The 12,700-nt window shown below is 48.1% G+C and overlaps 1 protein-coding gene across 4 annotated transcripts in view; it reads right to left on the reverse strand.

Moving 5' to 3' along the window:
• The window catches only part of WDR59 (WD repeat domain 59), a 142,737-nt gene that overhangs the window by 27,545 nt on the left and 102,492 nt on the right, over window positions 1-12,700 (reverse strand). For all 4 annotated transcript variants that reach the window (XM_068261683.1, XM_068261682.1, XM_068261681.1 and 1 more), the window contains one exon: window positions 946-1,079. In XM_068261683.1, the coding sequence (XP_068117784.1) occupies window positions 946-1,079 (134 nt within the window). The remainder of the gene's footprint in view (window positions 1-945; window positions 1,080-12,700) is intronic.

The raw sequence follows: 12,700 nt of genomic DNA on the forward strand, positions 1-12,700 counted from the left end.
GGAAGATAGTGAGGGAATGAGCGGCCTCAAGGGGGCTTAAAGTGTATCCGAGATGAGCTTTGACTCATTGCATAATTGTGTTCCTTTCCTATTGTTTATAGGGCATTCCTCAAGCCAAATACTTTTTTTTGTTTTGTTTTAATACTCTAATTCCCTATAAACCAAACAAGCCTCGCCCATAGCTCCTCCAGTGCCTTGGCACGCTAAGCCTCAGTAGCAAGGGCTTATGTGAGCTCAGTCTGGGCAGGAGGAGGAGGTTACTAGCCAGAGATTTCAGAAGCAGAGGGGAGGAGGAGAGGGGAGTGAAATTTTCACATGCTGAGGGCTGGATATGCAGAGCAGCTTTCCTGTGTGTAATGTGACAAGCAGAACATGGCTGCCCTTGTATCACAGGAAGAAATAATCATAAACTGTTGAAGCTGTTGGCAGCTAGATTTGCTGTGTAAACTATCTAAACTTTAGATAAAATATATAGACAAGTTACTTCTCATAGTTAGTTTTTCATTTCGGATCCGCTTTAAGGAAGCACTAGGCAAGTATAAAATCTGAGCTGGCTTTTCATCTCAGATACCCTTTGCAAAATGCTTCCCAACTGAGAGCAGACACTTTGCAGGGTGTGCGGGATCTCTTATGTTCTCAGATCCACAGTCTGCTCTATTATTATTTCCGTGGCTGTAGACTGTCTATGAGATGCGAAATGGTTCTAGCCTGCATGCAAATTTCATGCAAACTGTATGCAGCTTAGAACTGGTCCCGCCCTTATCTCCAGAATAATACAATCTGCATAAAATCCAGAATGATTGACCATCTCTGGTCTCGAGGCTCACAGATGACGAGTGGCCACATCTGTGGTAAGGCACGCATGCACCTGATTGGCTGATGAGTTTACTCCTCCTATTCCTCATTTGCCATACATAACGCCTGCACCACGTACACAATACTCACATGTACAGCTCTCCCAGACTCTTGTGGACGGCCAGCAAGCAGGTAATGTCTTGTATGATGACTTTCCCGGCAGCTTTGATTGGTCGGGAGCTGGAATCGCTGCTCTCCCTTTTCGATTTCCAGCGGCGAGATTTCTGGAGATACAGAGGATAGACAGAGTTTGTTAGTTTCTTCCATGTGGCAGTGGTGGACAATGGGCTACACAGGAGTAATCCAAGACTTTTTGTCTTAACTCTTTAGCCCCACCCTGAGGTGCTCACCGATTCACTGGCTGACTGCATGTAAAAGTGGACCTGAACTCTTGCACTGGACAGAAGGAAGACAGAGAGAAATACACCCTGTATGTATTTAGAGAGTTTATCCTGTCTAATTCCCTCTCATCTGTGTCTAGTCATAACTGTAATTTGATCTCTCAGCTGTGCCAGTTGACTGCCACAGCAGAGCAGCTAATTTGTAAACACAGGATGTTAAAGAGACTCTATACTTTAACAAAAACACTCTGGGGGGTAATTGCCTCGGGAGGGGGAAGCCTCAGGATCCCAATGAGGCTTCCCCCATCCCTGTAGCTGCAGGCAGTCCAGCGCTGGCTCCCCCGTATCCCCCCGACAAGCCTGACAAGCAATGATATAGTTACCTCTCCGGGATCCAGCGCAGGCGCAGTAACTGCTCTTCGTTCGGGGTAAGGCAGAAATTGCCGAGACCGATCATATCCGCTCTACTGCGCAGGCGCAAAAGGACTCACGCCTGCGCAGTAGAGTGGATCGATCAGGTTTGGCGATTTCCGCCTTCACCCAAAGGAAGAGCGGCTACTGCGCCTGCGGAGGATACCTCTCCGCACCTCGGGGGACCCGGGCAGGCTAACAGAGGGACGGAGGAGGACAGGGGAAGCCTCGCTACGATCCAGAGGCTTCCTCCTCCCGAGGTAAGTATCCCCCAGAGGGATTTTCTTTTTTTTAAATTACAGATTCTCTTTAACAAAATGTCTGCTTCCATGAGAGCAGGAAGTAGATACACTGCAGATTTACTGCAGGATTTGTATCAGCTGTAACAAAGAAATGTTTTTCTGTAAAGGTTATTAAGCTGTTGCTTAGAGCAGAGAAGAAGTTCTACGTCCAAGTCCGCTTTAATAGAGTAAAATAAACTTTTAAAAGGTAACGGAAGTACCAAACATTTTAGTCAAATTTTTCTTCAATCAGTGGTCGGAAGCCTTTGGATATTGCAGAGGTTTCCCTGATCCTTCTCGAGTCCACCATTCCTGCGCTGGGACCTTTTGGCCTGGAGGGAAAACACAAACTAGAGGCCCATTTTCACAGCAGCCCGGGCCCAAATGACATCACACATGTGCCCCACGTGCTATATGACAAAAGTCACGTGGGAAATACAGCAAGGACACATGAGGGACAGCGTGACAGGAAAAGTATAATGCACTGGCAATGGGGGGAGGGGGCACATAAAACATTTTGAGTTACAACGGCCAGGGTTTCATTGTTTGTGATTATCGCACTGGATCGACCACATCAGCCCGAGATTTCCCAGCATCTCAGATCGATACTTTCAACCAATTTCCACCCGAAATCAGACAGATATTTTCCCACGGACCCTGCAGGCAAGCCTCTGCTCTGCATCATGCTGTTTATATTTACCACCTTACCGCCCTCTAATTACTCTGTAATTAGGTATTGATTTCCCTCGGCCAGCCTAGTGGTTCACATTGCCTTATACAAAAACATGTACCAGGCACTGTACCAGCCCTAAATCATTAAATGAGAGGCAGCCTAGGGGGAAATTTCCCCCCTTCCCCCCTGGCCAATCCTCCCATGGCTGGGACCCTCTAACGTATCTGACGAGTGCATGTTGACTGTGTTTTATGAGCGCATCTATACTACTGGGCATGTGCAAGTTAGGCCTGGGCATGCACTATAGAACAAATCCACATTTTACACTAGGGGGTAGTGCCAGGGGTTCCATCATGTTTGTTACTTGTTTCAATATTGCACACCATTACCGCCATGCACCCAATCGAGCATCTTGCAGCAAGTCCGATTGATTCGTGACCAAATTCGGCGTGAAATTGGTTGCATCGTCGTTAGTGAAATATACATGCCAGGACCAGCGACTTGCTTGACCCCTCACCTGGACATACGGCGCCCTGTGTGCGCAGTATGTCCTCCCCACTTCACTTCTGTTAGTGAAATATACATGCCAGGACCAGCGACTTGCTTGACCCCTCACCTGGACATACGGCGCCCTGTGTGCGCAGTATGTCCTCCCCACTTCACTTCTGGCCGATGCATAGCGAGCGGCTCAGAAGCACGCTGATCTCTCTGTCTCCTCTGGGCTGCGTGTGCTCTCCACTACACCAACCGTCACACGCAGCCCAGAGGAGACAGAGGGTTCAGCGTGCTTCTGAGCCGCTCGCTATGCACCGGCCAGAAGTGAAGTGGGGAGGACATACTATGCACACAGGGCGCCGTATGTCCGGGTGAGGGGTCAAGCAAGTCACTGGTCCCAGCATGTATATTTCACTAACGGTGGCAGACGAAGGGGGGCGGGAGGAGCGGATGGTATGTACTTTTAACCCCCCACACACTGCAGCAATCATTTTTTTCAGTTGTGGTATCCTTTAAGAGAACACAGAGGCATGTCCTGTGCATAATCGCATGCCTCTGTGTCTCGATATTGCTGCCTCCAGTCCCCCCCCCCCAGGTTCTGCTGTGCCCCCCTGAAAAAAGCGCCAGGCTAGCAACAATCTGCTTGTCATTAGCCTTTTATTTACATGCAGCCTGTCAATTAGTCAGTGTTCCCCCCCACTGTGAGCTTCCTCCAATTGGAAGCTAAACTGTGACCTGGGAGGTACTTCCTGGGTGGCGGCTTAGCTTCCGGTTGGAGGATTGGACGGGATGGGACTGGAGGCAGCAATGCAGAGACACAGAGGCATGTCGTTGTGCAAAGGGCATGCCTCTGTGTTCTATTAAAGGATACCCGAAGTGACATGTGACATGATGAGATAGACGTGTATGTACAGTGCCTAGCACACAAATAACTATGCTGTGTTCTTTTTTTTTTTCTTCCTCTGCCTGAAGGAGTTAAATATCAGGCATGTAAGTGGCATGTAAGTGGCTGACTCAGTCCTGACCCAGACAGGAAGTGACTACAGTGTGACCCTCACTGATAAGAAATTCCCCTTTTTATCTCTTTCCTGCTCTCAGAAGCCATTTTCTGCTAGGAAAGTGTTTTATAGTTGGAATTTCTTATCAGTGAGGGTCACACTGTAGTCACTTCCTGTCTGAGTCAGGACTGAGTCAGCCACTTACATGCCTGATCTTTAACTCTTTCAGGCAGAGAAAGGAAAAAAGGAACACAACATAGTTATTTATGTGCTAGGGACTGTACATACATGTCTATCTCCTCATGTCACGTCAGTTCGGGTATTCTTTAAGATTTAGAAAACCCGCATCGGGTTCTCTTTAAGTCACAAGGAGTTCCAATATCACCAAGTCCCCAACTCCTCCCCCCAGCACTTCCTCCTGCCCCTCCCTCTCCCCCACACTCCTGCCAAAAACAGGGCTGGGCCTTTATTACTGTCCCATGGTTTGAGATAGGCCAATAATTCCTACCTGCCCCTGTGATGTAGGAGTAAGCTGTACCAGCAGGCCTGGTTACATATTACCAATCCTGATGACTTCACTCTGAGTCACTGACTGTGTAATCTATTGGAGGGTCCCCTATTGGACAGTCCCCAATCCCAGCACTTACCTTGTGTCGAAAAACACCACCGGCAAATCAAACTTAACAAAAACTATGACAAACCACACAAATGCCAAATCTCAAATTGTGTTTCAATTTCCACCCACAAGATACAAAGTGCCTGATACAGATTCACCCATTCTGTGCCCAATCTACAGAATGACCCACCAAAAAAACCATGAGGAGTCACCGGTGCTTGCATGGCGAGAGCCAGCCGGACACTTCACATGCACAACAAGGTGGGCGGATCAAAAAGGGAGGAGGAAAAATGAGCGGGAAGAAGACCAACACCTGAGAAACGCTGCACCAAAAATAGAGACAACAGCCAGTGCGAAGCCCAGGCGAAAGAGGCAAACATCCAGTACAAAGCACACGGAGGGTCTGAGCGACTGCAGAACGGGAGCAGCAGAGGGGGGGTGGGGGATGACACTCATTCTGCAAAACGGTGTGACGTGACATTCCCCATCCATTTACAGCCTGTGGGTAGACTTAAATGGAGTGGTGATTAGACCGAGGGCCCAAAAACACAACGCCCGTCTGGGACTCACATGCTGAGCATCACTGCAAGTCTGGTCTATATTTAGCATAAGGTTAAGCAACAATGGATTCGCAGTGATGTGCTGGAACCACCCCTGGAGGGTAAAGTAGTAAATTCTAACAGGGCTCAGCACCATCTTAGCTCCACTAGGTCAGGGATGTCAAACTGGTCCTTCGAGGTCCTCACACATTTTTGACACAGCTCAAATGAATTGATGGGTCTGAATCAGGAAAGGTGCGGTCCATCAGGTAGAACACATTCCTCTCTTTCTCAGTCCATCCTAAACACTGGCCTGGATCTGGCCCTCCAGGCCTGGAGTTCCACACCTGTGCACTAGGTTCTAAGCTGTCAAGATTTTTTAATCCAAAAATGCTCTCTTTTCAATAATTCTCTTTGTCTGTCACCACCTCTTCTAGGGATTGGGACCCCTCAACTATCTGTACTCTAAGTTGTGATACACGATGTCTACATTCTATACAGTGCTCAGGGACTCACTGTTCTCTGTTTAACTTTCTAATGCAGGATTTATGAGAGGCTATCCTATCACATAAACACTGTGTGGTTTTACTTATATAACCTATATGCAGGATTTATGAGAGGCTATCCTATCACATAAACACTGTGTGGTTTTACTTATATAACATAATCCACCGGAACATACGAATTCACAGTTATACCTACCCTGGATTTTACATTTAGTAGCCCTGCTTGGATGTATAATTGTATCCCCTTTAATGATATTGCTGCAAACAGGGGTGCCCATTAGTTAGATCGCGATCTACCGGTAGATCGTGAAGGGCTTCATGGTAGATCCCGACCCCACTACAGTTTCCATTCTGTATATACAAGTGTGCTTCTAGGTAGATCATTTTCAGTTGCTCAGAAGCAGAAAAAGTGTGGTCACCTCTGGCTGCAAAGATGACCATTAAGGCAAAGGTATGTACCATCTTTAAAGCGGAATGGAATAGTAAAAAAAAAAGAAAAAAAGTGTTTCACTTACCTGGGGCTCCTGCCAGCCCCTTGCAGCGTTCCAGTCCCACGCCGGTTCTCCACGATCCTCCACTTCCCTGTCGCCAGCTAGTTTCATTACTGTCGTACCGTTGACTTGTAAGCCGGCGGCCGAGCCATACGTTTAGTTCTTTGTGTTTCCCCGCAATAGCGTCCTGCGCTAATAGCACAGGATGCTATTGCAGGCGGGAACACGAAGATACATACACATGGCCCGGGGGGAGCAGGCACAGTTGCTGCATCAACGACAGTGAAACTAGCTGGCGGCGGGGAAACAGGGAGGATCGTGGAGGAGTGGCGTGAGACAGGAAGGCTGCAAGTTGCTAGCAGAAACCCCAGGTAAGTGAAACTCTTTAGGTGTTTTTACTATTCAGTTCCGTTTTAAGAGAACTGGTGATATTGGTACTAGAACCAATATCATTTTAACCAATTTATCTCTCAGAGAGGGAGCTCTCCTGAGAGAAGTTAATGGTGTATAGTGGAATTCTTCCACCATCGCTAAACTCTCACGTAGAAGATGCCAGTGTTTCAGAATAATAATGCTAATCTTATCGGAAAGAACATTCTACGTGGATATAATTTGATTTGTACAAATGGAAGATGGTGAGGAGCCCTGTTTGAATTTAGTCTGGTCTACGTTATCAGAATAAATTTTCTCGAGTGACAGCTCACCAATCAGGGCTATAACTGGTCCAAGTATTATTCTAGTTCTGTGGGATAGGCGTCCATCTAAATGTTGCAACAGCCCCTGCAATGGCATATCTAGAATCTGATCAGATATGACAGTTGTGTCTGGAATATTTAAAGGACCACTATTGTGAAATATTATATGCATATGTATAAAATGGATATTTGTTCCAGAGTAGAATGCGCTATTTAATTATTTTTTCCTACCTTGCCTTCACTTACTATAGACCGTATAAATCTGACAGATCAGTCAGGTTTTGGAATAGTCCAACTCCTCATGGGGGATTTTAAGGGTAATGTTTCCTTTCAAAAGCAATCACTAAATGGCAGTTGCTCAGTCCAACTGCCGAAATAGTGTGCAAACGAGTAGGGAAGCGGCTGGCATCTTTTTAAAAGATCCTTTCCGAGGAGTGCTTTTTGTAAAGAGTCAAGGAAACACTGAAAATCCCCCGTGAGGAGATAGATGAGTCCAAAACCTGTCAGATCTGTCCGATTTTTTTACTGCATGCTGTAAGTGACAGCAACACAGGAAAAAAGTAACAGCAGCATTAGCAATAGAGAGAGAGAGTTAAACTACAGGAAACCTTGGATGGATTAGATGCTCCAGGCAGTAATGTAAAAAGTACATCAGCTCTTGTCAAACTTTTAGTGAGGACCACTTCCTACAGTCAGAACCCCCCCCCCCCCCATTCAAGAAGGATGGACCTGGACTTCTTCCTGTCTCCACTGCGGCTCCCTTGGCTCTGCCACCCAGACCTACAGATCAGCGCAGCTGCAGTGACGGGCCTTATTCACCGTATTCACTGCCACTTCGCTGATCTGTAGGTCAGAATGAAAGAACATAACCAGAGGAGCACAGGAGGAGGCGAAAGGAAGACATCCGGACCCCTTCTCCCCACTGGTCCTTCCTGCGCCCCCCCTAGTGACGTCACTATGCTCAGATGTGTCAGCTGTTACTAGGAGCCAACCTCTGGCAACCTCTGTGGCTTCACCAGGCACTTCTGCAGGGAGTGGCAGGCTCTTCTGCTTATGCTGCCAAGAAGGAAGACTGAGTGTTTATTCTGGCAGAAACTTCCATTTATCTAGGATGAAACTTCTAAAGTAAACATCTCCAGCTCCACCCCAATCATCACATTTTTTATTAAATATAGAATTAAATTCAATTGAGAATTCAATTACTATTGTATTAAAGGGATACTGTAGGAGAGTCGGGGGAAAATGAGTTGAACTTACCCGGGGCTTCTAATGGTCCCCCGCAGACGTCCTGTGCCCGCGCAGCCACTCCCCAATGCTCCGCCCCTCCACAGACATCCTGTGCCCGCCCAGCCGCTCACCGAAGCTCCGGCCCCGCCTCTGTTCACTTCTGGAATTTCAGACTTTAAAGTCGGAAAACCACTGAGCCTGCGTTGCCGTGTCCTCGCTCTGACATCACCAGGAGCGTACCGCATAGGCCCAGTATGGTTTGTGCCTGCGCACTATGCTCCTGGTGACATCAGCGGGAGCGAGGACACGGCAACGCAGACGCAGTGGTTTTCCGACTTTAAAGTCTGAAATTCCAGAAGTGAACTGGATACAGGGCTGGAGCATCGGTGAGTGGCTGCGCGGGCACAGGATGTCTGTGGAGGGGGGGGGCGCGGAGCATCGGTGAGTGGCTGGGCGGGCACAGGATGTCTGCGGGGGACCATTAGAAGCCCCGGGTAAGTTCAACTCATTTTCCCCCGACCCCTCTACAGTGTCCCTTTAAGGATGTATAACGTCACTTTAATTTAACCCAAGCTATTGGCTGTTGGTTACAAGACCAGCTGCCAGCATTGATTGGCTCCCCGAGTCAGTGAAATTTTGCATGGTAGGAGGATTTTTCATCATTCCCACAATCATCTAACAGCAGGACATTTTCTATAAGGAACCTGAAGGGACCAGAGTATGGAGCCCTCCATCTTCATTCTCTAATATACAATGCCAGTTGCCGAGATTGTGTGCTGATGCTACGCCTCTGATACTACAAGTTACTGCAGATCAGATGCTGCGGCTCCACTGGCTGCATGCTTGTTGCAGGTGTGTGACTCCACTGGCTGCATGCTTGTTGCAGGTGTGTGACTCACACACAGCTAAAGCCTAAAAGCTTAGCATAACAGCCAGGCAACCAGCATGGTTTATTAAGGAAATGAGGATGGCAACCTCCGTATTCCTCTCACTTCAGCTTCCCTTTAAAGCAGCAGTGTCAAACTCAAATACAAAGTGGGCCAAAATTGAACACTGGGACAGAGTCGCGGGCCAACCTCAATGTCTATTGGCAACCTACTTCCCTTATAAACTTCCCTGGTGTCTAATGGCCTCCCCTCCCTATACAGTTCCCTGGTATCTAGTGGTCCTCCTCCCTCCCCTATATAGTTCCCTTGTGTCTAGTGGTCCTCCCTCCCCTATACAGTTCCCTGGTGTCCAGAGGCCCCCACCCTCCTCTTCACAGTTGCCTAGTAGGGATGGCCCTGCTTAGGAGAACTCATGGAGAAGCATGTGATCAGTTTGATCAGCTGATAGATTTGTAAGGTTCTGATTTGCTGTGATGACTTCCAGGCTTAACACATCATCAGGACCGGCAAATCAGAGCCTTACAAATCTATCAGCTGATCATGAGTTCTCCAAAGCAGGGCCATCCCTATCCCCTAGTGCATAGTGCTTTCCCCATACCTCCCTCATATGGCTGCCTTACCTCCAATATTGCTTACCTGGTCATCTAGCTTGGGTCAAAAATAATGCAAAGTAGGGAAACCACTTGGGGGCCAAATTTAATGTCTTTGAGGGCCAGATTTGGCCCGAGGGCCAGAGTTTGACATGTATGCTTTAAAGACTCCAGAGTAGTTTGGTTGGAACAGTTACATTCTATGTTCTTCTGCTGACCTGGAACCCGTCCCAGCGTTTCTATTGGTGGAGATGTATCACATGGGGGAGCCTATCGTGGGCTCTGACAACCTCCAGGGGACTAAGGCTCAGACTCTCTGACGCTCAGAGGTGTGACGCAGACTCTCTGACGCTCAGAGGTGTGACGCAGACTCTCTGACGCTCAGAGGTGTGACGCAGACAGGGCGTCGGTCTTGGGCTCCCGTCTCACAGAGGAAAGCAGGAGAGAGGGGTTATTAGCAGAGAGCACAATACCGGGAAGTCGTTAATCACTTGGATGGACCAGCGCCGGCGTGCACACAGCGGGGACGTCTGCGCATTCAGATGAGGAAAGGCAGAAAAGCGAGGAGGAGGGGGGAGATAAGGGAGAGAAAAAAAAGGGACAAAAGATAAAAAAAAAGTCATGATCACAGCTAGGAACTCTATGATTGGCCAGAGATGCTCCATTTAAACTCCTCCCTTCCAAAAAGGGGTAGAAACTGAAACAGGACACAAAACGTCATTGCGACGCCAACTGTTACGTTTTTCCCTCAATCAAACCAGGAAAAACGTCTAAAGGCGTCTGTTATTGTGGTTAATTTCTTAGTGCAATAAAAGCTTTAAAATTAAACACATGGTGAACCAAAGCAGTAACCTGAGAAGCTCTGCAAAGTTCTTTATTTGAGGCATCCAGAAAGTTTCAGAGAAACCAAGAACAAGTGTTTTTGTACTGAGCATGTGCAAGTTCAGATCCACTCATGCCCAGTGAGAGGAAGCGCTAGTGCACATCTTCTTTACTTCATGCACAAGCGCTTTCTTTTCCTACGCATGCGCGGTTCAGAATTTGTGCGTGCCAATCATGGATGAGTTTGTGGACGGCCACAGGTGCTTCCGAGGATTTGAGTGCCCGTGGAGTCCCATATGAAAACCAGACAGACCGGGTAACAGGAGGGACCCTTAGGACTGGTTCACACAGGCAGCAGAAAAGCGTTCAGCATCGGCTTGCATCAGTTCCCGGCGTTCTGTCGTCATGTTTCGAGGCCCTAGGGGGACACGGACCCGCCAACGCGTAAGTGTCCAAATCGACGGGATCCACTGTGACGTTACTCGCTTCAAAACCCGCTTCCATCATTTACATGGAAGGGGGTACATTTTGTTGCATGCCGAAAACATTGTATTTATCGCCCGTGTGAAACCAGCCCTTATGCCTGATATAAGGCCTGACATGCAATTTCCCGTCAGACGGGTTGAATCAAATATGTCCAACAGGTCTGATCTGATTTCCGATCGTCTTTCTGATTGATTTTGTATAGAAGCAATGGGAAAATCGATCAGAAAAATAATTGGAGATCAGATTGGACTTGTCGGAAATAATTGGTTCAATCTGTCGATCTGCCAGAAAAATTGCATGGTGTGTACCAGGCATTAGACAATGAGCAGCAGTAAGTGCTTCTGTAGTAAGTACTTTGCCCTACCTGGTATTTTAAAGCTTTATTTTGCTTCATTCCACTCCTGCTAAAAACTTGCTGTGGATAAAAGAGGGCTATGCATTCTTAAAGCGGAACTGTAAATAGTTTTTAAACACATTGTTTAACTTACCTGGGGCTTCTGCAAGCCCCCAGCAGCCGCCCTGTCCCGCGCCGGTCCTGCCCGAGCCTCCGTTCTCCCGCCACTTGTTCCTAGACTTCTAATTCGATGCCAGCGCGGCTCTGGCCAAGCGTATCTTTTCTTCGCGTTCCCCTCTGCATTAGCAGGTTACGCGAAGAAAGGATACGTGTGGCCAGAGCCGCGCAGGCGCAGTGGCCCGGCGGCAAAACCGAAAGCAGCTAGCGGCGGGAGAACAGAGGTTCGGGCAGGACCGGCGCCGGACAGGACGGCTGCTGGAGGCTTGCAGAAGCCACAGGTAAGTGAAACAGTGTGTTTAAAAACTATTAACAGTTCCGCTTTAATTTTGGTTTTGTTTGGCAGTTTAACCATTAAAAAGAAATCACAAAAATCGATTGTAAACAAACTGGCCTTATTTTCAGGTGTGGAATCTGTGGTCTGTGCTTCAATAGGGACAGATTAAGGCTGGTTGCACACTGGAAAGCAGCGTGAGCGATATGCACGGCATCGCACCGTCAAAAACAGGCCTTCCAGGAACATCGCAGTGTTCCCTGTCTGGCTTACGGCCAAGCAGGAAGTGACACGCGCATGCCATCACTTCCTGCTTTGGGTATGCACTTCCTGTATTCGGGAAGTGCACGGAAGCATATTGTTAAAATACACTTCCGTGCATTTGCCCCGCGGCACTAGTGTTTTGTTTTTTTAAGACGTAGTTCCGGTCTTGCGTTGGGGATGTGGTGAAAACGTCACTTCCGTCGTGTTGTAACGAAGCAGTATGACAGTCCCCATAGACTTTCATTGCTCGGTGGTGGGAATGGGATGCGATAAAAATACAGCATCGCCTCTGTTTGAAAAGGCCCTTAGAGGAAATGGGGCCCTCACGCCTCATGCACTGAGCAAAATACCAGGGGCGATGTTATATGTGAGTTTTTAAGGACGCCTGAAGTGAAAGGAATATGGAGGCTGCCATATTGATTTCCTTTTAAACAATACCAGTTGCCTGGCTGCCCTGCTGGTCTATTTGGCTGCAGTAGTGCCTGAATAACACCAGAAACAAGCATGCAGTTAATCATGTCAGAAACCCCTGATCTGCTGCATGCTTGTTCAGGGCCTATGGCTAAAAGTATTAGAGGCAGAGGATCAGCAGGACAGCCAGGCAACTGGTATCGCGTAAAGCAACGCTGGGCAAACTATGGCCCACGGGCTGTATATGGCCTGCCGATAGGCGGCCGGATTCCCCACTCTCTCCGCCCCCCCCACCCCTTCCCTGCAGAGTTGCGAGCTAGCAATTAG

Source organism: Hyperolius riggenbachi, chromosome 11 (genome assembly GCF_040937935.1).
Source record: "Hyperolius riggenbachi isolate aHypRig1 chromosome 11, aHypRig1.pri, whole genome shotgun sequence".
Taxonomy (NCBI): Eukaryota; Metazoa; Chordata; class Amphibia; order Anura; family Hyperoliidae; genus Hyperolius; species Hyperolius riggenbachi.